Source organism: Heteronotia binoei, chromosome 14 (genome assembly GCF_032191835.1).
Source record: "Heteronotia binoei isolate CCM8104 ecotype False Entrance Well chromosome 14, APGP_CSIRO_Hbin_v1, whole genome shotgun sequence".
Lineage (NCBI taxonomy): Eukaryota > Metazoa > Chordata > Lepidosauria > Squamata > Gekkonidae > Heteronotia > Heteronotia binoei.
The window spans coordinates 21,380,217-21,405,674 of record NC_083236.1 but is presented as its reverse complement, the minus strand read 5'-3'; the positions used below and the strand labels follow the sequence as shown (position 1 = coordinate 21,405,674).

The 25,458-nt window shown below is 46.6% G+C and overlaps 1 protein-coding gene across 2 annotated transcripts; it reads right to left on the bottom strand.

The window, feature by feature from the left end:
- Positions 1–10,773: 10,773 nt before the first annotated feature.
- Positions 10,774–25,190, bottom strand: CDPF1 (cysteine rich DPF motif domain containing 1). 2 transcript variants are annotated; one of them, XR_009556189.1, is made up of 4 exons: positions 25,059–25,190; positions 17,403–17,514; positions 12,567–13,201; positions 10,774–11,285 (listed from the first exon to the last, which is right to left on the bottom strand). XR_009556189.1 is itself a non-coding variant. In XM_060254025.1 (3 exons), the coding sequence occupies exons 1-3, from the start codon at positions 25,169–25,171 to the stop codon at positions 12,983–12,985; spliced, it is 444 nt and encodes a 147-aa protein (XP_060110008.1). In that variant the 5' UTR covers positions 25,172–25,190; the 3' UTR covers positions 11,519–12,982. The 2 variants fall into 2 exon arrangements, 1 of the variants encoding a protein (XP_060110008.1); XM_060254025.1 differs by lacking the exon at positions 10,774–11,285 and having other exon boundaries at positions 11,519–13,201.
- Positions 25,191–25,458: the final 268 nt, after the last annotated feature.

Sequence of the window (25,458 nt, the reverse complement as noted above, 5' to 3'; positions counted from 1 at the left end):
GTGGTTAAAGTGTTGGATTAGTATCTGGTTTGAATCTCCACTCGTACCATAGAAACTCGCTGGGTGACCTTGGGCCAGTCATACTCTCAGCCTAGCCTATCTCAGAGGCTGCTGTGAGGATAAAATGGAGAAGGGGAGATTGATGTAAGGTGCTTTGGGTCCCATTGGGGAGAAACTAAATAAATTTGAAAACTTGCCAAAAAAGCAGCTCTGTAGGACCCTGATGACCCAGCCGGTGGGGCCTGAGAGTCCTGATCCATGAGTTTCTGCCCTTTCAATCCTTCACCCCTTCTGTTTTACTACTGTAAGAGGGCTAGCAGTTCTAATCAAGGGATGCCCAAGAGGGCACTGGGTTTTTGTTTGTATAGCAGCAGTATCCCATGCTGCATGGCAAACTGCATTTAAAACTTGCTTGAAAGTGGATCTGGCATGATAGGGGGAGGAGGGCACTTTAGGAAGTCAGATGTACCACAGGTTGGCCCAGACTCTGTAGGTGTGTCTAGAGCAGCTTTTTGGATCTTGGCTCCCATCTCTGTCTGAAACCTATGCAGTTGACACTTGACCCTGGTGTTCATAGATTCTATTTTGTTAAGCTCTTCAGCGCTGCTCATGCTGCCACATAACACATATCTATGCTATCTTTATCTGTAAAGTGTCCCTCTGGGAAACCCTAGGACCTAATTATGTCAGAGTGCCTATGAATTGCTCCCTTACTGTACTACGACTCCCAAGATGCTTTGGAGAAGATGTGGCATTTAAGTGGGTATGAAACTGACCTGTAAAATGTAGGCTTGCCAGTGGATCTTCTCATGCCAAACTCGTGTACTGTGTCCACTCAAACTGGTTGGTTTTTTCCTCTAAAGGCTACATCATGCATTCTTAAGAGACCCCTAGAGTAATATGCTGTAATATTTGAAGTGCCTACATTTTGATTGTGTGTGTATATGTGTGTGTGTGTTTTTAGTGTGCACTACTGTTACACACCAGAGTATTTTTTTTTAAAAGATAAGACAAATTGTTCTTTCCAATGGAACTGTTCCAGGGGTTGTTAATTAGCAGAATGCATACACTAAAATCTTCGTTTGGGAAGCTCTTGATCTTTAAGGCAGCCTGTCTTGTGCAGCTGTGTGCACAACAGTTCTGAAGCGAATTGTGAAAGGTTTTTTAATGTACGTTGTGATGCAGTTTACAGAATCACATTTCACATTGTTAATCAATATTGATTTTGGGGGTGGGGGGTGGGAGGAGAACAGAATCTTTCAGTTGGTGATAACCAGGAAGGTTTGATTTTCCATTGTCTTTCAATAAGGTGTGTGTATTGGTGGGAGGGGGGGCATTTGTTAATGAAAGGGGGGTTGCAAGATAGTTTTTCTCTCTCCCCTTATAAATCAATGTGCCTTCTTGATTGATTGATTGATTGATTGATTTAGAAAATAACCTCTACATACCAAAAAATAACCCTGGTTTCTCTGGAGCCCCAAAAAGGATTTGGTAGGTCAAAAGCTCCCTTGCCATTGATGGAATGTGATTAAGACAAACTGAAACCTCTGCCTGAAGACTGTTGACTCAGGATGCTTTCTTGAGAAGCTTCCTTGGAAGACATTTTCCCCTGTAGAATTGATCTCTGGACTTGCAGACCAAATGGAGAAGCTGTGTCTCCCCCCCCCCCCCCAGCTATTTCATACCACATTTCTTTTTTAAAGATTTCTATGTTCTGTTGGCTTCTAATTGACCAGGTGTTCTTCTAGTGCTTTGCTGTCTTGTGTGCCCTTCTCTGCAGTTCCCTTGTTTTGTAGTCCAGATTAACCTAGAAGGCAACCTGCAGAGTGCCCGCTGATTTTTTGTTTGTTCGTCAATCTCGTGTATCTGTCTTGCCCTTCTTAGCTGCATCCTGTGAAGCGCAAATGCAGAAAGAACTCTGAGAACTTGTAGAAACTTCAGCAGTAAGTTAATGGTTTTTTACTAGATGCACTGGAAAGCTGTTTGCACTATTATTTCAAAGACATAGGATTGGGGCAATAACGCAAGCATCAATATTGATCAAAAGTTTTGTTTTTAAGTTGCGTTTTCCAAAAATAAAATCTGCTACCTCTACAGATTATAGAAATAGGATCCTGTAAATTAGATTCTTCAAATAAATGTACACCTTTTGTGAAAGGGTCAGCATGGCAAACCCTAACGAACCACAGAGAGGTTCTTGCACTGATTTTTGTCATGTAAAAGGACGAAATAATTTTTTTTTTGCTTAGAAAACAGTTTTGCACATCTGTATCCCAATATTAATGGCTTCAGACTGAGATTCTTGTGATAATTTTACTTATTTTAATAGGAAAATCTTCCAGTATGAGTTTAAATTCCTTGTAACTTGGAATAGCCCAAAATGTCACCGACATTAGCCCTGGTAGTAACTAAGACATGTAATAAAACTGAACTTCCCCAAACATGGATGGCCATTTTGCACACTACTTTTCCTGATGTAGGGTACCTGTGGTGTAAACTGGAATCCTCCACCTGCATTCACTTCCCCATTCATACCTACATTCATATCTACAGAGAATTTGCACTAAGCTTCATTTTGGGGGGGCAGATTTCTTTTTGGCAACAGCAGAGAGGAAAATAGGAAGCAGAGGATTTGAAAGCCAACCAGATGCTTTCGTTCTACCAAAGTGTTAGTCTCTTGTTAGAGAATGTGTTTCTTTCAGTATGCCCGTTTTGGATTCATGGGCCCATGCAGCTTCTTATTGAAGCCTAATATGGCATTATTGTATAGTACTGAAAGGTAGCTCTGTCGGTATTTTTGGCTCAGACTGAGCTGAAGCAGCAGCTACATTAGAGGCTGCCCTGCTGAGGCTTCTAGCACGTTTTTGCAGATTTACAAGGTCAGGAAGAAAACCTAAATAAACAGTTGGAAGTATCCGAAAGCACAAAAGATAATGTAGCACCAGGAATTGGGTTTAGCTCTGGTTTTTACTGGATTGGTTTAGTGCAAGGAATCAAATAGCTGTTGAATGTTGCACTGTAGCCTCCTGTTTGGCCTCTGACTCTTGAGATTCTGCATTTCATAACCCCGAGCAGCTAATTATTGCACCCAGCTCCATATTGTGAATGAGATGAGACAAAGGGAGGGCCCCTTGTTTTGCAGGGGCGTCTGGCAGGGAACCAGCAAATTCAGGCTGTAGTTATGGTTGAGTTGCCAAATCAGGGGGAGGAAATTCCTGGAGATGTTGGGGGTAGAGCTTGGGGAAGGTGGGGTTTGGGAAAGAGAGGGACCTCAGTAGGCTATCCTGCCATAGAGTCCACCCTCAAAGGCAGCCATTTTCTTCAGGGGAACTGATCTCTGTCATCTGGAGATCGGCTGTAGTTTCAGGAGCTTTCCAGGCCCTACCCAGAGGTTTGTAGCCCTAAGCTATGGGCAGACTCCCACTCCCAGCTTACGTGCATCTTCCTTTATTCTTCTGCTTCGTTTTCTCTGGTGCGTTCACGGAAGTGCAGTGCCAAGAATATATACGGGGGTGCAGACAGGGTGCTTCATATGTTCTGGGAATGTAGCTGGTTAATGTCATTTATTTTGGAAACTACAATTCCCAGGATACACCAGCAGGAAGAAGTAAAGATGAAGAGTGAAACTGGAAGAACTTTTTTTCCTCTCAGCTGCTACTGCATTACTCCCCATCAATAGGGAGCGTAAGTTGGGACGGAGGGAATTCAGCTTTGCTCAGATTTATGAAGCATATAGTCTGGTACTCCAAGCCAAAGCAGCATTTTTCAGCGTCTCTCAGATTAGTTAGATCTTGTGATCAAGGGGGAGGGGCATAGGATTATTATAGCCATAAGACTATTATGGGCGAAGTCTTCACCACTAGCACTGGGGGGAGGGGAGGAGTTAACAAATACCTGGGCTGCCTTCCTCCCCCAAAGGCTTTCTTAAGAGATCGCCATCCACTGGGGACAGATGGGGTCTCTGTACTTTCCGCAGCTCAAAGTCTGTGTAGCAGGCAGCTACCTTAACAGACCACTTCTGTTGATTTTCTTCAAATACCTTGCAAGTAACCTGAGCAATTACAATTCTGCTTCCGGCTGATGTTTGCATTTGAGATACAGGCCTGCTTGGGGGGGAGCAATCATAACACCTACCATTTCCTTACTAAAACTTTTTATATTCAGCAGTCAAGGCAAAAACTGCGTAACCTCAGTACTTTATCTGTTGGAGGGGGTAAGTTCTGCCTCCCCAAAAAAACTGAGTCTCTGTCTGCCGCTGACCCACTGAAGTTTGATGAGAATAACTGGAACAAAGTCCACGTTTGCCTGTACAGTCCTATGTCTTTGTTTGCAAAGACTTCTCTCGGATTTCGTTTCTTGATATTCTCATGCGCTGCACCTCCCTCTCTCCGGATGCCATTGCATTCACCGTTCTTGTTTCTCTTATGAGATGGCTAAAAGATAAAACTGACAACATACCGCTACTGTTGAATCAAGTGTAACAGGGTATTTTATCCATTTTTTGCATTTTATAAAATGTCAGCACTAATAAATATATGGAAAAATATCTATAGCAACAATTTGAAATGATTTGTTGATTTGGGATTATTCACAACTATGATAAATTATGTATTCAAATATTGTCAGCACTATGAGTGCCTGCATATGTGTGAAAAGTATTTGGGGGGGGGGGGGAATCAGAAGTGTTTGATCGATATTGGCTTTCAAGCAGTATTTAGCCCTTCCAAACCTGGGTGGGGGCAAGTTTGACCATGAGGTTGCGGCACAAAGCATGTGACTGGATGCCACATGACGTCCAAGCTAAGGAAGGGTCAGATTCTCACAACCTGCCTGTGCCAAAGGGGAATTATTTCCACCATTGTGTGGCCTCACCGTGATCCTTGTAGGTGTGTCGAAAGAGGCAGGCGGTGTGCCCCCTCCAGGCCCCCTATGTGCACTAGGAGCAGGTCTTCCAGAAAACAGCAAAAAAGGCAGTTCCGTGGGAGCAGGTAGTGCTCTGTGACAGATGTGAAGGTCCTGATCTATGGGTTGGGAATCACAACTTTTGAGTTACATTTTCCATTAATGTGCACTGCAGGTACTCTGAGTAGTAAAGGGTACCATAATGACATTGTTTACAGTTGTTAGGAACTTTACAGAATCGAGAATGTTTTGTTTCTAGCTCAGTAGAAGTCATCTGACCTGCCTGTTGCCTTTCATCACAGTGGATGTACATTTAGGCTCTTCATCTGCTGGATTCACAGCTGCATTTGTGGGGTTCCATCAGCACCGCCATTAAAACGAAGGGGCAGGGTGGGTTGCAAAGCATCAGTTCTGGGTGGGTCATGCCCTTTAACAACTTTAAACAGTGGAGCTTCTGTAGAGTCATTTTGCTGACCACAGAAATGAGAAGAGCTCCAGCCATCCAGGGGTTGGGGTGTGAAGCTATGGAAACAGGCTTCACATCGAAAAGTGGCAGATGATAATTTAAACATCTATGATGTGAGAGTTTATTTGGTAGCATGCTGAAGTGATGGGCATTACACACTACTACTTTTACTGGCAGATGATTGCAATGTGCGGTTAGACCTCATGTTTATCGCTAGAGTGGGTTAGAAACTGGTGACAGTTTGTAAGCTTATTTTCCTGCACTTTCCTTTCCTGATGTCCGGATGTCCTCTGATCTTCAAATGCCTCTGCTTACTGATAGTTTCATTTCCATGTTGCCTGGACCGTTACACTCTTTGACTTTAGGCAAATAGAAACTTCTTCCACCAGCTCCCTTCCATGCTCCACTGCAGCTACTGGTTTTCTGAGTTGTTCAGGTTGTTCTATAATGTCCTGCGGGGATATCGCTTTGCAGCTCCACCCCTGAAATTCTTTAAAGCTTCTGCTTCTTTGAGGAGGCCTGCTGAAACCCACGGTCCAGGTGATCCATCTTCTAATCTGTGGCAGCAATAAAACTGAACCTGTAAAGGTCAGATGTATTGAACTGTAATGTAACCGCTTTCTGCTGCTTCGCTTCTGAATCAGTTGTGACCCTCCATAGTCTTGTGTTTCCTATGAGGTTTGTTGAATCACAGTTGGGAATGGAGCAGACCAAGACTTAGGGAGACATCTCACATCTGCCCCATATGTGTGCACACCTGTTTTCACAGACCGATTGAGGGATTTAGCCTAAGGATTTACTAGTCGTTTTAGTCCTGTGGACTCATAGTTAAAAGTTCCCATGTGAGCTCAGTATAGTCATGACAGCCCCATGGTGCAATCTTAAGAGAGACCTTCCTAGCACGGTTTGGAAGTCCTTGCTGACTTAAAGGCTGCAAAATGTGGTATGATTCATCTGAATGTCACCAAAACCTTAATTCTCTAGAGGCAGAAAGAATTTAGATAAGGTAGAAACATTTATCTGAAAAATTTATGGTGTGCTCTTTAATTATATAGCAGGTCCTTAAGCAGGGATCCAAAATCTGATTAGAATGAACCTTGGGGGGGGGGTTGTTTTTTTGGGGGGGGGAATGTTTAATGAGAAATGAGAGTCTTTGGGCTCCCCTTGTACCACTTGCAGGGTTACCATGTCTTTCATTTTGAAGGAAGTGGAATCCCGTCCAATTTACCAGCCCTCCTGCTTCCTAGTATTCCGTCAAGAAGATTATAAGGGACCACAGTGTATAGAAAGCCACAGATGAACAAAACCCACAAACTAAGAAAAATACAACAAATTCAAAGTCTAAGTCAGTGACTAAAGCTATTCCATAGGAAAACATGTATCGGTAGCCAAACGAGCTGCTCTCCTGTGCATATATCAGCAGCCAAACAATGCAGTGACTAATATAAACTCCAGAGAAAGTCGCTCCACTGGTAATAGCCTTATCTGAAAAGTAGCTACCGTATGTTCATTCTTAATTCTCCTCTAGCATGTGGAATTGCTACGCTTTATATATTTGAAAATTAAAATTATTTTAAACAAGAACTAAACACACACTAAAGCCGGAGTAAAGATTTATCATATGATTAATTCAAAAAGACTGGTTACTAGTTTACAAGTTTGGTTACAAATTATACACACACCTTGTGTTTTGTTCATCTGGCTCCCAGTATTCTGTGGCAAGGCAGCTTTGTTTGGTGTAAAGCGAGTTTGGTGTAGTGGTTAAGTGTGTGGACTCTTATCTTTGGAGAGCCAGTTTGGTGTAGTGGTTAAGTGTGCGGACTCTTATCTGGGAGAACCGGGTTTGATTCCCCACTCCTCCACTTGCACCTGCTAGCATGGCCTTGGGTCAGCCATAGCTCTGGCAGAGGTTGTCCTTGAAAGGGCAGCTGCTGTGAGAGCCCTCTCAGCCCCACCCACCTCACAGGGTGTCTGTTGTGGGGGAGGAAGGTCAAGGAGATTGTGAGCCGCTCTGAGACTCTTCGGAGTGGAGGGCAGGATATAAATCCAATATCTTCATCTACCTCACAGGGTGTCTGTTGTGGGGGGGGGGAAGGGAAAGGAGATTGTGAGCCGCTGAGACTCTTCGGAGTGAAGGGCGGGATATAAATCCAATATCATCATCTTCTTTTGAGGAACTTTACTCCCACTAGTTCAGGAAGATAGTTTCGGAGGGTAGCCATTTTGGTCTGCAGTAGAACCGTTAAGATTCGAGTCCAGGAGCACCTTAGAAACCAACAAGATTTTCGGGGTATGAGGCCTTGAGAGTCAACACCTTCATCAGATGCTAGTTCAAGAAACAAGTTCTAGTTTCATCCGGTTGGTTCATCCGTGGAGTCACTTGGGAGAGCATTGAAAAGGGGGCTTTGCTAACCACGCTGCCTGGCCTGGATCACATGCAGGGATTGGTTATGTGATGGCAGTTGTTATGATCATAGACTAAAAGTACATGAAATGCAAATGTTAACAGAGAACAATGATAAAACTAACAATTAAAAACTAGTTAAAATGGAGTTAATGTGGAAGGCATCCCTTAGACACTTCAGATGTCTGTTTTTGAACTCAGTTGTGGGGAACTTCCTGAAGCTGCATGTCCATACGTTTGGTGAATAAGAATGAGGGGGCTATTCTTCAGGTAAAATCTCTGTGGTCAAGCTTATATGGAGTGAAAATCGAATAATCTGTTCTGAAAATTTGAAGCACTTATAAGTTCATTGTAGGTTCCCTTGATTGTGTTAGAGAAACCTTTGTCTTCTGCACAGAAGAAGCATTAACTCAGGTTACATTTATTAAAACAGTAAGTGTGCTTAGTTGTGTTCAGACCCAAGGGTGAAACTGCTCAGGTAAACAATTTCAAGAAGGGTGTAAAAGTTGAGCTCTCTTCCTTTGCATTTGTTAAAAAAAATAAAACTGGCGAGGACATTTTTAACAAAATAATCTGATCTATCCATGTTCTAATGGCCATTAACTGACAGTGTATTTTTCTAACTTTTGAATTTCGCATTGATTTTCCTGCTCAAATAAGGGATTGAATAATAAGATGTGTTTAATGACTCTGGGATCTTGTTAGAACCTCTGTGCACTTCAGATTCATCTGTAAGCCTGATGAATGTATGTAAAGAGCGGTAATTTCACAATGTGATTTTTGCCTTAATGTGTTCAAATAAAATATTTTTAAAAACTGATTATGTGTTTTTTAATGAAGAGTGCAGCTACATACAATTTGTCTCGTGTAATAAAATGGGAAGAAGAATTGCAGATTTATACCCCACCTTTCTCTTTGAATCAGAGTCTCAGAGCAGCTTACAATCTCCCATATCTTCTCCTCCCACAACAGACACCCTGTGAGGTGGGTGGGGCTGGAGAGGGCTCTCACAGCAGCTGCCCTTTCAAGGACAACCTCTGCCAGAGCTATGGCTGACCCAAGGCCATTCCAGCAGGTGCAAGTGGAGGAGTGGGGAATCAAACCCGGTTCTCCCAGATAAGAGTCCGTGCACTTAACCACTACACCAAACTGTCTCTCAGTGAGAGCCAAACGGGCTCTCAACTGGCAGTGCCAAACCACATCTGCTTATCTCTTGCATTGAACACTCCTTGAGGTGGGACTTCATGCGATCACTATGAGTTGGCTGGCACTCAACAGTATACTTTTTTTTTTAATACAATGGGAAATCATTGATGACTGTTTCACATAAGAAGGTTTTTCAAAATATGCATATACCAGTTTGCTACCCTCTGATGGCCACATTTAGCAACATAAAATTAGTTTGGCTCAATAAGTGCCACCTAGCCCCAGCCTGGATAGCCCAGGCTGGCCTGATCTCAGAAGCTAAGCAGCATCAGCCCTGATTCATACTTGGATGGGAGTCTTCCAAGGAATTCCAGGTTCCTGGCGCAGAGGCAGGCAACAGCAAACCACCTCTCAGCATCTCTTGCATTGAAAACCCCACCAGGGGTCACCCTAAGTCAATTGTGACTCGATGACACTTTCCACCACCAAACAGCCCACTATTAAAGCTTTCAGTTAACTAACTTTACCATGTAGTTAGTATCTGAGCTCAGGACTTTTGACTAGCCCAGAGTACGCATAGATTCACTGCTCAATATTCCTAGAGGTAGAATCCTACTGGCAAAATGATGCTTTACGCTCAGTATGATCTCAAACATTTGAGTTTACAGCAGAGTTGGCTTGAATTTGTTCAAGCTGGTTTCAGCTGCTATTAAAAAAAAGCCCCTTAGTCTCCCCACTCACCCCATCACACTGCTTAATTACAGCTGTTCACACAGGGCTTAACTTTGTGACTGACTTGGACTTATGGTCCACATTGATACAATACGTGTGGTACTTGTTCATCTGCCACTAAACTAAAAAGACAAGGCCTGGTCCCTCTTGAAACCTTTGCACAGAAGCTCCAGGGAAATGAATGGGCTGCAGATAACAGTGAATTTCAGTCTAATTTCAGAGGACTCACTACATCTACAGTTTTAGAAAATTAAAACCCAAAGCTTGATTATATGATCTCATTTTGCATTATTAACCTAAATTTGTGAATTCCCCTTCCCCCATGGCCTCATTTGCAATGTCTGCTTGTTTAGGATTAACATCACTAATTATTCCCCCAACCCATGCTGAACCATAATCTCCTTAAGGGAACCTCGTTAAGATCTGGCTGTAGCCAACCAAGGTCTTCAGTGCTGTAAGAACACATCCTGAAAGCTGACGTTTTGCAGAGCCCAACTTTGCTGCTTCGAACTAGCCTGAACGATGTTGCTAACTCATCAGGTGCATAATTTGCATTTTATTACAAGTCTATTAAAATTCCACAGGTAAGGAGTGGAAGATGCATGTTTTCCCCTCCCCACAAGCAATCTGCTGTTGATATGTTGTGATGTACGGGCTGGAGCATCAGGCTAGGAACTGTGAAAATCCAGTCCAAATTGCCACAGAGCTCAGCTCTCAGTCTAACTTAAAAGGGGAAGGGAGAATTGCATACATTGCCTTGAGATCTCTGGAGGGAGACTGGATAAAATACTGCTAGAAGCAGAACTGTGTATGTCTAGATGGCCATCTTACAGCAATGAAGATCCTGTGAATTTAGGGGGGGGTATTTGTGAGTTTCCTACATTGTGCAGGGGGTTGGACTAGATGACCCTGGAGGCCCCTTCCAACTATGATTCTATCTTTTTATAAATGTGTGTGTGTAGATGATCCAAATTCTGCTCCAAGACAAGTGGGGCGACCATTGCAAAAGTCTTGTTCTTGGTAGATGCCAATCTTGTATCTACCTGTAATGTTATTTTGAGCACTCAGTGCAAAACCTAAGAAGCTGGAATGTATGCAGAGGAGCACATATGGTCAGCAATCATTCAAAATTTAAACAGCAAAAGTTTATTTTAAAAAGCCAGCCTGGCCAGTGAGAATGTTTAGTTAGACATGAAAGCCTAATAGGATCTTCCCAAAGAGGAGATTCCTTATATGATGCCAACACTGAGAGAAGGCCCTATTTCTACCTGAGAACTGATCCCAAAGCAGAGTTCCAATTCTGTGTGGGAGAGAGCCACAGATGAAGAAAGGTTGAAAGAGCTGGGGATGTTTAGCCTGGAGAGGAGACGGCTGAGAGGCGATATGATCACCATCTTCAAGGAGTTGAAGGGCTGTCATAAAGAGGATGGTGCAGAATTGTTTTCTGTGGCCCCAGAAAGTAGGACCAGAACCAATGGGTTGAAATAAAAGAGTTTCCGTCTCAACATTAGGAGGAACTTCCTGACCGTTAGAGCGGTTCCTCAGTGGAACAGGCTTCCTCAGGAGGTGATGGGCTCTCCTTCCTTGGAGGTTTTTAGACAGAGACTAGATGGCCATCTGACAGCAATGAAGATCCTGTGAATTTAAAAGGAGGTATTTGTGAGTTTCCTGCATTGTGCAGGGGGTTGGACTAGATGACCCTGGAGGTTCCTTCCAACTCTATGATTCTATTAATTGCGTACTTGTCTTTTATGCTTTTCAGATGGGCCCTGTAGGAACTCACATGACCTCTACCCATGATCCATGAGCTATGCGGATGGTTATTTGACAGGGCCAAACAAAAGAAATAAAAGATTTGGTCAACTGGCTGGTTGGACAATAGGCTTGTATTGGAAACACATTCTTAGTACAATAAATGCTAATTATAAAAAACAACAAAACAGTTAACAGTCATTGTAAAGTAAAGCAAATTCTTTTTTTCCTCTCCTCTTCGGGTTGTGTTTTAGAACCCCAGGGCTAGCCCATGGTTTGAAATCAAAACCCAGTAAATGTTTTAGAACATTTTTAAAGGCAGCTGTGCTAAAGAGAACCACCGGCTGATTCTGACCTATTGGAGATGCTTGCAGTTCCACTAGATGCCCAGCAAGAGACTGCTTGAGCTGGCCCAGAATGGGGCCCTGGGTAAAGTACTTCTCACACCCACCCTGCTAACCCCTGGGACCACAATGGCATTCAAAGGAGAAGCTGCCAGCTGAGTCTGGTGCTCTTCTTAGCATCTGGCAATACAACCAGGACGAAACAGGCAGTGGGCATGCCAACACTATAAGAGGGAGGTACGCGCTTGAGAGCCATTTACAGCACACAGATAATGAGAATCTGCTTTTGGCTCAAGAGAAAGCCGGTGCAGTCCAAGTTCCTCTGACTAATGGCTACTAATGCTCAAAAAGAAAGGGACCCTGCAATTTTTTTTTATTTTTTAATTTACATTTTTTATTTCACCAAACGTAACTGCAGTGGATAAGCTCAACAGCATAACAGCTGGTGCCAGACTTCTGGGAAAATTGGTAATGTGGAAGACTTGGGATGAAATCCCTGCTTTGTCACAGAGCTCAGAGAGGAATGAGTGGGCTAATTCACTCCTCTCTTTCAGCCTAACCTACTTGATAGTCTTGCTGTGAATAAAGTGGGGTGGAGGGCCTGCATGCCATCCTGCGAATGGGCTGTGGGTGTAAAAATGCAGCAGCGTGTAAATAAAACTCTTCAACAGCTGTCTCAAGACGCCTCCAACAACTCTGGATGTGTTAATGATTTGCTACCTTATAATAAGGCTGAGCGACAGCAATTCATCAATAATTGAAACAAACATACAAAAAACCAGTATGTTATACAACAACAAACATCTGCAAAGAAACGTACTTCCCAATCCTTGGCAAGCTCAAGTCCATTCCTTGGGTGGGGGTGGGGGAGCGTTTGCCAGAATGCTGCAAGTGCAGGAAAAGGGCCTGTTTTGGGAACGGAATTCAGTCTCCTGGGAATCGGAACTTCCATTACAAAGCCTTGACTGCAAAAAGGATGGGCAAAACACATGAGGAAAGCCTACAACTTGCTCTATGGTGCACACAGGACCACCCAAGACCTCTCTGCAGAAATGTTCCACAGCTACAGCAGCTGGTGCTTGGACTTGAACGGGCACAACCAGAAGGGCACATTGGGCACCGGCACCACAGTGGCGCCATCAGCCACATGAGACGTCCAGCCGCAAACCCAGGTGCCAATTTTGACTGTAATCAAAGGAATCCTGCGACGGGGACATATTGCGCTGGTGTTCCGTTTCAGTCCTTCTGCTTCTTGGCTTCCCTCCTGCCAGGCTTTCTTTCGAGCTCCAAACCATTCTGTTTTTTCTTTGGGTCCCTGGAATCTCCTTTCCGTGAAGACTGAGATTTGGAATGAGTTCTTCTCTCCAGATCTTGCCTTATTTCCAAAGGAAACTCCTCTAAGTGTGAGTTGATACATGGGAGGCAGAATCGTTTTGCATAGAAAAGACTGCAGTCCTGAAGAGAAGAACATAAAAGGGACTGCATAAGACACACTCAGAAAACACCTATCTTTACCCTAAAGGGAGACAACTCTGCGTGTAAAACAATCCCCCGCCCAGTGTTATACACAAAATATTTATTACTGGATGTTCTTGCAAGTTGTAGGTAGATGTAAGATGACCCCCTTCTTTTTCTGAATGGCCCACCTGAACAACAAGCCCAGGCTTCCTTCTGGGTAAACAGAGCCAGACAACACATCCACTCTTTAGTGCTGCACGGCCTCTTCCAATTAACAGTGCAGACCTATGCAAGATTATCCCAGTCTTAGGCTGCTGAAAACAATGCGTGCAGAACCCACTGATCCCTCCAGAGTTACTGGAGTGATTCTGCACAGCATTGCACTGTACATCCCAGAGAAAACGAGAGGAACCAACGGCTTTTTTAGTAGAAAAAGCCCAGCAGGAACTCATTTGCATGTTAGGCCACACTCCTTGATGTTTCACACAGGACTTTTTTTGTTGGGAAAAGCCTATCATGCACTAATTTGCATATTAGGACACACCCCCTGGCACCAAGCCAGCCGGAACTGCGTTCCTGCTTAAAAAAAAAAAGTCCTGGGAACCAGCTACTTAGAATGAATGTAAATCCCATTATTTTCAGTGTGAGTCAATCACAGCTAACTTCCGCTGAACATGTATAACTGATCTGAGCAATCAGAGGCACATTCTGACCTCATAGCTTTTTCAAAAGGGCCCAGCATCTTCTATCTGGTGCCCCAACAACAGGTGGGGGGGGGAGGGAGAGGAGTACGATGTTTTGACTGTCCCTCTTCCAAAAAAAATTGAGATGTGGGGCCACAGGGGCTCTTCACCAGTAGAACTGATAGGTCAGATCCAGACTAAATCGGCAATTTATCCCATTTCCCCTTTCCTGCTGCAAACCCCTCGTGTCATGAAGGTCCCCAACCCCCCCAGGAACCGCAAGGCGTGGAGATCAGTGGGCAGCAGGGGGAGGGGAGAGGTGAGAAAGCCCCATTTCACTGATGGAGCCAACCCTAAGTGTGGAATGCTGGTTGCAAGATTTCCTCCCCTTTCATGCTGCAGATTTGTGGGCTCATGGGGGGGGGAATGATCTGCACCCCACAGCCCCAGCCCCACCTTTAGCCTTGTCCGCCATCACGTACAGGCCCTGGCAGTGTCTTTGATGGCCTGCTCTGGCCTTGCCTGCGGCTCTAAAAACCAAGTTTCTGACACAGATGGAAAACAAGAGCAACCTCGCATTTGCCTCACTAACACCCACACCAACTGTCTGGGCTCTGCTTTTAGACTGTTGTCTCCTTTCTAAGCAGTTTCCAAGAGGACTCTTGTGGTCAGTCAAAGGCAATTTTATTGCTTTTATTTCAGTGCCCCCTGATACACTTAACGGCGATGGAATACAACACAGGATGCTGCTTGGGAAGGAGGTTCTCAGCTGAGTCTGAATCCCCTCCTGAGGGACAGGATCCTGGCCTCTGCTTATCTCAGACCGGGCCTCGGATGCAGCAGGAGCTCACAGAAGCACAGCTCCTGAACCTTCCTGAGGGTTCCCCCTTTTCTTCCCCACCTACCTCATCCATTGAATAGTAGGTGCAGCTGCACAACAATCCCTGGATTAGGAGAACAGGCAGCCAACCAGCCACCAGGAGCTTTGCCACGCCCCCAGCAGCCCTCATTAACCCCTGGAGAAGCCCGCACCACCTTTTCTCCACTTCTTATGTGATTTTGGGTGGCAGGTGGCTTGCTGACCTTTTGACTGGGGGGGCTGCCCAGGAAAGCCCCAGGCGAGCGAGGCCTGCTTGGGCTGGCTGGATCTCTAGGCAGGGCAAGCAGGCCTCACTTGCCCGGGGCTCTCCTTTCTTACATCAGGTTGCTTTTGGCTGGTGGGGAGGTGGCATATGCTAATGAGTTATATGCTAATGAGTTATGCTAATGTGCTCCACCACCTAGCTGCTGTTGATGCACTGCTCATGACCTTCCCAGAGGCATGGCTTGGGCCACTGTTGAAGCCCTGCAAGCCCTGATGTGGCAGGGTCTTTTGCGTATCTGCTCTTAAAAGGGCTCTGAGGCCACACCATTCCAGAGGGACTGGAGGAGGAAAGCAAAGAGTTACAAATCGTGCTTCATGGGCACACCCTTTGCCCAGAAAATCCCTCAGGATGTGATGAAAACACGCAAGCTGGGGAAACCAGTCCTCTTCGAACTGGGACTCTCTGTCGTGACGCAAGACGCAGCGCCTTCGCGCGTATGTGGTAACACCGCACAAACAAGTGACCCACGAGCCTTCCTCAGAACAGAAGCAAAGTAGGGCAACATCTGGCAAGTTCTCCAAAGGAAGAAAGAGCTTTCATCGGGACGCTGACTTGCAGGCGCCTGCCTTGCTGCCCTCTGCTCGAACTGAAATGAGCCTTGCGCTGAGCTCCTGCATGCTCTCCTCTGGTGGCAGGAGAAACAGCAGTGGCTCAGCGGAAGAGGTCCTGAGAAGCCATCCCGCTTCAGCCCTGGGGTGCATCTGCCCTGCAAGCGCAAACTGTTTTCACAGCCACTCCCGTTCTCTGAGGAACGGAACTTTAGGTGCAGGGTTGCCAAACACCGACATGGAATTCATAGCGCTTCTCCAAGCTGCATTTCTCAGGATCACTGGGGGGGGGGGAGGGGTGGTGGTGTCATGGAACTCGAACTGCTATAAAAGTAATCTCAACTTAGAAGAAGACTGCAGATTTATACCCCACCCTTCTCTCTGAATCAGAGACTCAGAGCAATCTACAATCTCCTATATCTCCCCCACCCCCACAACAGACACCCTGTGAGGTGGCTGGGGCCGAGAGGACTCTCACAGCAGCTGCCCTTTCAAGGACAACCTCTGCCAGAGCTATGGCTGACCCAAGGCCATTCCAGCAGGTGCAAGTGGAGGAGTGGGGAATCAAACCCAGTTCTCCCACGTAAGAGTCCGCACACTTAACCACCACACCAAACAGTGAAGATAAGCCTTTTAGGGCTCAGGTTAATTGACAGGGATTTGAATAACAGGGCCTACTTCTATTCCCTGTCCAAGCATCCACAGAGTTACTAGATGTCCTATATTTTTTGGTCAAGATAGTTCGGAGAAATTGTCACTGTGTCCTATACACGGCGCATCTCCTGAACGGGCTTAGCACATAAAAGCCTACTACAAGGGAGCTCTCAGGCACTATGGGCTCTGTTCCAGCAGACATGATACGCTCCAGACCCAGAGTTCCTGGGAAGTTTTCCATGGTGTCCTCAAGAGACAGATGGATGCATTCCTTGCTCGGAGATTGGCTGGAACCGAGGGTGTGTGTGATCATTTGCTTCTGTCATACAGAGCTCCATAAGGTTCGGGCTACAAGGTCAGACTGTCGTTATGATTAGCAATTTTCAGTTCAAAGCTCTTCTATATATAACAGACCAAAACCGAGCAGCTTGCTGAACACCGGAGAGCCCCACGTGTGTGTATTTTTATTTATTTACATTATTCATCACACACGTGCCCCGCCTCTCAAGCTGATGTGATGTCCCACCATATTCATAAAGACTCCAACAATTAAGAAGAAGAAGAAGAATTGCAGATTTATACCCCGCCCTTCTCTTTGAATCAGAGACTCAGAGCGGCTTACAATCTCCTATATCTTCTCCCCCCACAACAGACACCCTGTGAGGTGGGTGGGGCTGAGAGGGCTCTCACAGCAGCTGCCCTTTCAAGGACAACTCCTACGAGAGCTATGGCTAACCCAAGGCCACTCCAGCAGCTGCAAGTGGAGGAGTGGGGAATCAAGCCCAGTTCTCCCAGATAAGAGTCCACACACTTAACCACTACACCAAACCACTACACCAAACAGGAGGGAAGATCAATTCTGAACTGACCAACGGGGCATCTGCTGGACAAAAAAAATCACACACGATCTAGGGGGACAAAAATGACTCTGTGCAGTCTTCAGAAAATGGCTGAAGAAACTGGATAGCCAAGGGCTTCGTTTTTACAAAGACTAACAAGGAAATCTGGCTAATCTTCTGCCATTCTGTGGGATTACACCGTGGCCAAGAACAAAAAGAGGGTTGCAGCAGGGCTTCCCAGGAAGCGGGGGAGGGGGGTACTCTCTGTATCCGCCACGCACCAAACTCACTTCAGAGATATAAATGACCAAGCATCACATGTTACTCACTGTGCCAACGCACACGCGCTTGCCACACAAACTGCACTCCGATCCAAGGATAAGGAATTTGTCCTTGTCAGGGGAGAACGGATCCCTCATGACGTAGCTGTCCTCCAGGAGGCTGCGGAAGAAACATGCCAGGCTTGGAATTCAGGTCACAGCGCTCCATTTCCAAGCAAATTCATGCCCACAACAGAACCAGTGGCTGAAATCAGTAACCAGCATTTAACAGAGACTGGATTTAGGGCTGCAAGCTCAACAACCGTGACCTGGCCCCAGAGGAAAAGCATGCACAAAGAGCTCTTTCCCCCTCTATGTCAGCCGCAGGAGAGGTTAGGGTGTCCCATGTCCTCTTCTGCCAGTTCTTCAAGACCAAGGCAAAGGGCTCCTTGGTCTCCCCTCTGCTCCCCATGAATGACAACGGAGGCTTTGGAAGAGACCTTTTCCCCTTAACACTCCCCCCTCCCACACACACACAGAGGCAAAAGGGGGCTGACCTACTGCAGCAGAACCTGGCAACTCTCTCTTGCTGCTCCCACAGGCAAGGAGAGAGTTAAAGAGCCCTCTGTTCAGTTTCCTGCTGGTCCAGGAGAAGCTTGCTGAGCTGCACACAGGGAGAAGAAGAAGAAGACTGCAGATTTATACCCCGCCCTTCTCTCTGAATCAGAGACTCAGAGTGGCTTACAATCTCCTGTATCTTCTCCCCTCACAACAGACACCCTGTGACTGTGAGGTGGGTGGGGCTGAGAGAGCTCTCACAGCAGCTGCCCTTTCAAGGACAACTCCTGAGATAGCTATGGCTGACCCAAGGACATTCCAGCAGCTGCAAGTGGAGGAGTGGGGAATCAAACCCGGTTCTCCCAGATAAAGTCCGCTTAACACTTAACCACTACACCAAACTGGTGGCTTCTAAGGGATATCTTTGCCATCAGGGTGCACTCTGTAGGGCAGAAAGGAGCTGCCATTTATATGTTCCTTTGGGATGGGGCCATAAAGATTTAAATATGCTTAGACCCCCTCCCCTCCCCAGGGCAAAACAACCCTGCACAGTTTCCTGGATCGCTCCGCCTGCAACTCCGTCTCTGCAGCTCTCCCTTCCAAACTGAGAGGCAGTCAGGCTGGCCCAAGGGACAGAGCACTGAACTTGGTCAGAGAAGCCCCCTTTGTGCTGGGACTGCCAGGAAGCACATGTATACAGCCACAGACTTGCACTACTAGTCCATTTCATGGTTGTCACAATCTTAGAAGCCACCAATGCTCTTCTGTGTTTACATGTGTGTGAAGTGCCATCAAGTCACTTTCAACTTACGATGACCCTATGAATTAATGACCTCCTAATAAACAGTATGCTGAAGCTGCCAACAAAAGTCTGTATAGTCAAAGTGATGGCATTCCCAGTAGTAATGTATGGCTGTGAGAACCGGACCATAAGGAAGGCCGAGCGCAGAAGAATAGATGCTTTCGAGCTGTGGTGCTAGAGAAGAATCTTGAGAGTCCCTTGGACTGCAAGAAGATCAAATCAGTCAGTCCTAAGGGAAATCAACCCAGACTGTTCCCTGGAAGATGCTGAAGCTCAAATACTTTGGCCACCAAATGAGAAGGGAGAACTCCCTGGAGAAGATCCTGATGCTGGGAAAGACAGAAGGCAAAAGAAGAAGGGGGCGGCAAAAGATGAGATGGCTGGACAGCGTTACTGATGTAACTAACACGAATCTGAGCAGACTTCGGAGGATGATGGAAGACAGGAGAGCCTGACGTGACTTTGTCCATGGGGTCACAAAGAGTCGACTGTGTGACTGAACAACAGACTTGACTGTGTGACTGAACAACAACAACAAAAAATGTCCTCTCATTAATAGCCTTGCTCGGGTCTCGCAAACGGAGGGCCCCTGTGGCTTCCTTGACTGTCCAACACTCTGTGTCATCCATCTCATGCTGGGGCTTCCTCTTTTCCTGCTGCCTCCACTTTTTCCTAGCATTATCGTCTTTTCCCATGATTCTTGTCTTCTCATAATGTCCCCAAAGTACAATAACCCCAGTTTAGTCTTTTTTTGCTCCTAGGGAAGAGTTCAGGCTTGATAGAACCCACTTATTTGTCTTTTTGGCAGTCCAGGTATCTGTAAAACTCTACTCCAAAGACACAGAGTTTCAAAGGAATCAACTTTCTTCGCTGCCCAATCCTCCCATTAGATTCTGGGGCATACTTGCCATGTTGACAGTGCAGAGCCACCTTCTGTGGTTCACTGCTGCAGCTGCATTTCCTTCTGAGCAGCATCCCGCTGGGAACAGGTAATTTTGCTGCGGGGGATGGCTAAGCACTCCTGATAAAAACATGATAAAAAGAATTTTATGCACGTAGGCTTGGAAGTAAGTCTGATTTAACTCCATGGAGGTGTGCTTCCAAATAAGCACAGTTAGGATTAAGCTGCATAAGTTAAAAGTTGAGAGGAGCAAATATGCTATGAGTCACTAAGATCTGGGGGACGCTGCCTTCAAAAGCTAAGCTACTTCAACAGAATTCAAGACCAGATGAGCCTTTCTCCCTTTTTCTGCTACAGTGCTGTGACCTCTTCAAAATAGTCCAATGTTTTTTGACGACCGTTCTCACATATCCCAAACAAACCCCCAGAAGAACCTGCTCCCCTTTTTCACTCCCCTCTTGCAGACTCCAGATGCTAAATGATGGTGGAGACCAAAAAAGATTCTGCTGCAGGAAGTGGTGGAGGCTACAAGTATAGACAGCTTCAAGAGGGGACAAATAAACATCTGGAGGTCCATTGGTGGCTATTAGCTACAAGGTACAGATGGAACACTCTGTCTGGGGCAGTGATGCTCTGTATTCTTGGTGCTTGGGGGACAACAGTGGGAGGGCTTCTGGAGTTGTGGCCTCACTGGTGGACCTCCTGATGGCACCTGGGCTTTGGCCACTGTGTGACACAGAGTGTTGGACTGGATGGACCATTGGTCTGAGCCAACATGACTTCTCTTATGTTCTAAACCAGAGACTTCAACTCAGGCCCAAAGAAACTTTCATTCATGGGTTGCTGTGCAGAGATTCTGTTATGCTCAACACAAAGATTTGAAATGAAAATGACCTCCATCTTGGAATCTTGTCAGATATCAAGAACCCCAGGAAAATGGATCCAAAACACTCTAGCAGGATACAATGCTCCCTCTAAATTGCAGAGTCTTGTGAGCAAAAATTCTACTTTGTGAGCTACTGCTATTAAAGGTGTGAGCTACTGGCATTAAAGTTGTGTGCTACTGCATAAAAAAGTGTGCTCTGGGGTCATTTTCCCTGAGCTAAGACAAAAATGCGTGAACTGGAGGCTAAAAATCTGTGAGCTAGCTCACACTAACTCAGCTTAGAGGGAACACTGGCAGTAAATTCCACTTCAGTTGCAGGATACATTTCTGTGCATGTACATACTTAAATTGGTTTAACACTCTTTTTATTTGCCAGGAACTGAAGTATTGTAAAAAGGGTAGAAAGAACAGAATTCTAACACAGACTTGTCCAGAAGACCCTTGCAAAACTACAATTCCCATCATTCTTTGAGGGAAGCCACTGCATTTAAATGGCTCTGAAACAGACCCCCAGTGCAAATAAGCATAAGCAGGTTCCGCAAGTAGGTGAGAAACAGAGAGGTGCTTCGAGAGAAAAGTGGTTTCACAGCAAGCCACCTGCACGCATATCCCGTATTTGTAATCCTCAAAATGTTTTCCTGGGACCTAAACCCCACTGGACAGACTTGAGTGGGATTCTGAGGAGACCTGAATGGGATTTGCTTTCAGTCACACAAAAGATCTGTCTGTCTTTGCAGGCAGAGGAGTCAGTCTACTATCGCCAGTGCCGGATTAAACCCTGTGGAGGCCCTAGGCAGTCAAAATTTCGGGGGGCCAAATTATCTCAGAGTCGGAGCCCCGCTGCAGCCTGCAGGCACCTTCTCAAAAGCCCCCTTGACAAAGCTGCAGGGAGGAGGCAGAGAGAGGCAAACTTGGCAATGACGCCAGCAGCAGCTACACCAGGCAAGTCAGGCAAAGAGTGGCTCAGTTGCTGGCTGCACATGCAGGCTGGGAGGGCTGCAAGCAGGGGGGAAACCAAGGGGGGAGTCAGCCCGGGGCCCCTAAAGGCTCGGAGGTCCAAAGGCCAGTGTTTTCTTGGCCTAATTGTTAATTCGCCCCTGACTATGGCTTCAGAACAAGCAAGAGGCCTGGGGTCATCCCTAGGATTGCTAACCTCCGTGGTGGGGGCTTAAGATCTTCTGAGATTACAGCTGATCTCCAGGAGACAGAGATTAATTCACTTGGAGAAAATGGCCGCTGAAGTCCCTCTCCGCCCCAAACCCCACCCTCCCTCAGGCTCCACCCCCCCAAATCTCCAGGTATTTCCCAACCTAGAGCTGGCAACCCTGGACTCATCCCACAGGACAGGACATACAAAGCAGCTTCTGGATAGAAAGGTTTTCATCCCAAAAGGCATTTCCACTACAGGGAGATGCCTGCAACGGGATGTGAGGACAGCCTGCACAACTCTCGCACTTCCGCATCTATGAAGTCGCTCAGTGTCGTGGGGTTTCACTGCCCTCATTTCATTTCACTCTGCGTAACCAGGGACGCAGGAACTCCTTTGTATATGAGGCATAGAGATGGTTACACACAGGGCTTTTTTGTAGCAGGAACTCCTTTGCATGTGAGGCCACACATCTCTGATGTAGCCAATCCTTCAAAAGCTTACAGGGCTCTTCTTCCAGGGCCTAGTGCAAGCTCCAGGAGGATTGGATACATCAGGGGTGTGCAGCCTAATATGCAAACGAGTTCCTGCTACAAAAAAGCCCTGTGCGTAACCATCTCTCTACGCCTCGGTCGAGACGCATCCAGCAAGCAACGCCATCACTCTGCATCCTGCATCTGAAGCCAACCTCTCGGCTCTCCTCCACAGCCACGGTGGCTTCACCGGTTACGTGGTAACAAACCTGAGTTGGCTGCCAAGCATCGCTCAGCAAGGACCTGATGCTGAAACAGGCTCTTGCGTGGATGCTCGCCACATCCCCCCTTTGGCATTTGTGGACATGCACAACTTTCCTCTTTCACCAGCCTCAGGTCTTTTTGCCCTACGTGAAAAGCAAGCCCGTTTAAGTATCTGGGGCTGAGCATTACAATCGGTGGCAAATGGAGAGCTGGGAAGGTGGCCCCTGGGTTTCTGCTGCAGAGGGACAGGAGAGGGGGAGGCACGACTCACACAGTCCAAGGGAGTGGCCCCCACCCCTCCCCTCCCAGATACTTCTCCAGAATGGATTTATTTATATTAGATTTATGTGAAAGGAAGATTAGATTTGTTTTCACAGGTTCCATCAAGAAATGAAAGGGCTGTCTTAGATTTGCATACCCATTGCAGCTAGGTACGGTAATAAATTTTTATGTATAAAAGGGAGGAATTGTTTTTACATTCAGAGCCATCTTCCTTTGGGGTGAATAAAGTAGATTTATAACCTGCTTTTCTGTTTCCAAGCTCTCAAAAGCATTGCAACACATTTTAAAATTACGCCAGGTGGTTGAGGGTTTTTTTTGTCTCTTCCTCTCTCATGGGTTCTACTCCCCCAAACCCTGCAAGACAGAAGCCCTATTTCAAAGGCAGGACAAAACAAATTACCAAAGTCCCAAAAGAGACTAATTCCCCTCTCTAGGCGTAAACAGCAGCTGCCACCAGTCCCTTCTAGTCTATTCCCAAGCTACAGAGTGAAGGGACAAGTCTGAGCCTTTCACGGAATTATTCCAGAAAGTCACCCCTGCAAGGCTGGCTTGCAGTTCTCAGGGTCAGCTTCAGGGTGTCTGGTGCCCAAGGCGAGGCCCCGCCCTGCAGCCCCCTGTCCTGTTGCCTGCACCCTTCTTCCCCACACCCTCGCCCCTGGTGAGGGTGAGCACCATGGTGGCAACGTGCACACTGCCCAGCTGCCGTTGCTCAGCCTCCTGGGACTGTGCTTCCAGCTTCCAGAAGCACAGCCCTGGGAGGCTGAGCAATGGTGACCAGGCAGCACATGCGCTCTGAGGTGCAGGAGTCATGTTTAGACTGCAGATTTATACCCCACCCTTCTCTCTGAATAAGAGTCTCAGTGGCTTACAGTCTTCTTTATCTTCTTCCCCCCACAACAGACACCTTCTGAGCTGGGTGGGGCTGAGAGGGCTCTCACAGCAGCTGCCCTTTCAAGGACAACTGCTGCGATAGCTATGGCTAACCCAAGGCCATTCCAGCACCACCACGCTCACCTATTTCCCTTGCTGAGGATGTGAGGATGGGGGAGGAGGGCCCGAATTGCCACCTCCAGGGCCACACCTAATAGATTGGGCAGCCCTGGCAGTTCTGTGTTTCCAAACAAAACCATTAACCGTGGGCGAGCAATCCAAGTCTTCCGGATTTCACTTTTGAGGCCATAGGAGACCAAGTTACAAATATATATTTTAGTATGCAAGAATATTCTAAAAGATGTGACATGTGAAGGAGAAAAATAATGAACAAGGCATTTCCAGCAAAACTAAACTTAAGGCGCAACAGTCCAAGCCAGAGTGAGCTAAGTTCAGCGTCGAAACTCTGCTTCCCCGAGACAAGTCAGGGCCTCAGACCACAGAAGCAGCAACCAAGATGGATTCCTCCAGCCAAAGCTGAGCTTGGCCGACCACTAAGTGAGTACCCAGCCAGCACTTAGACAAAAGGCCGGCTAACTTATAGAAAGGAGGCTGACTGCCTCTGGGCCCTAGAGCCAATCACTATCCCATAGGTCAGGGGTGGCCAACGGTAGCTCTCCAGATGTTTTTTGCCTACGACTCCCATCAGCCCCAGCCATTGGCCATGGAGAGCTACCGCTGGCCACCCCTGCCATAGGTGATGTAACCTCTTTCCCTTGTGACTGAGGTACGCAACCACCTCCTGCAGATAGAATTTTGTTACCCACTCAGAGCCCGTTTGAGAAAGGGCGGGCTATAAACCGAAAATAATAAATAAATCCCACATCCCAACTCCAAGGCCGTTTCTTCAGCTGTAAAGAATTTGCCAATTAAGAAGCCCTGCCTAAAGGATGGTACTGGGTTCACTGGCTTGAAAGTCACTCACCAACTGTCTCTGTGAGAAAGTATTTTTACAGCCAAGAGGCCTAGTCAGGGTTTCAAACAGGCAGCTCTTGACCAGAGCTCTTGACATCCCCTCCCAACACAATTTACTAGTCCCTGCTGCTGCTGCCTGTCTCCTCTTCTCCCCCCAGTCAAATGAGAGCTCTTTAGTGTCCTGGGTGCCTAGCAGAGAGAAGCCAAATGCTGCTCTGCTACAGAGATTGCAGGAAAGGCAATTCTATGGGGACCATGGGGGCCTGGGACTCCCCTGAGGGATTTTCCTCGGCAGAATGAAGGGAAATCAACTGGAGAGGTTGCAGGAGGAAAGGTTAGTGAGCACATGTGTATACATGCACATGCACCCAGCCACCCACCCCTGCTGCATCTCCCAGTAAATCACTCCCAGCCTTCCCGTCAGAGCAAAGAAACAGAGCCTGCAAACCCAAGCCCTGCTGAATGTATCCATCAGTCGTGTTGCTTGCTCTGGCAGAGATGCAGCTATTGCCATGCAAAACACCATCAGTGGTAACAAATGGCCAGAGAACCATGAGATAAACTTACGTAACAGAGTAGGTATTCGGAGGTTTCTGGCCATAGTAGGTGTATGGGACACGTAATCCACAGAACTCACATTCAAAGGTGCCCTGAAGGGAAGGCACTTTCCTGGACTCCATCTTAGAATGCTGCAAGTGCAAAAAGAAAATCAATTTACGAGAACATGGGGGAAAGGAAGCACTGTGGGGGTCTAATCTAGCAGAGATGTCCCAGGCCTTGTACCCCACTGAAACCATAACCCACTGGAACTGAATGCTAAATTCATACTCGCGTAACACACACACACACACCCCTATTCTTATCCAAGAAAGATACCCCTAATTCTAGACCTGCTCAGCTTGGGTACTAATTTCACAGCCAATCAAGAAGGCAGAGTGGAGTCAAAATGGTCTTTGTAGGATCATAC

Bases quoted from the DNA above. Each gene is read 5' to 3' on its own strand.
- CDPF1 (XM_060254025.1), bottom strand. From the start codon at position 25,171: ATGGAGTCCAGGAAAGTGCCTTCCCTTCAGGGCACCTTTGAATGTGAG. The intron at 17,515-25,058 runs GTAAGTTTATCT...TTTCTTCCGCAG, and splicing joins CCGAATACCTACTCTGTTAC to CCTCCTGGAGGACAGCTACG. The intron at 13,202-17,402 runs GTGAGTAACATG...TCTTCTCTTCAG, and splicing joins AGCGCGTGTGCGTTGGCACA to GACTGCAGTCTTTTCTATGC.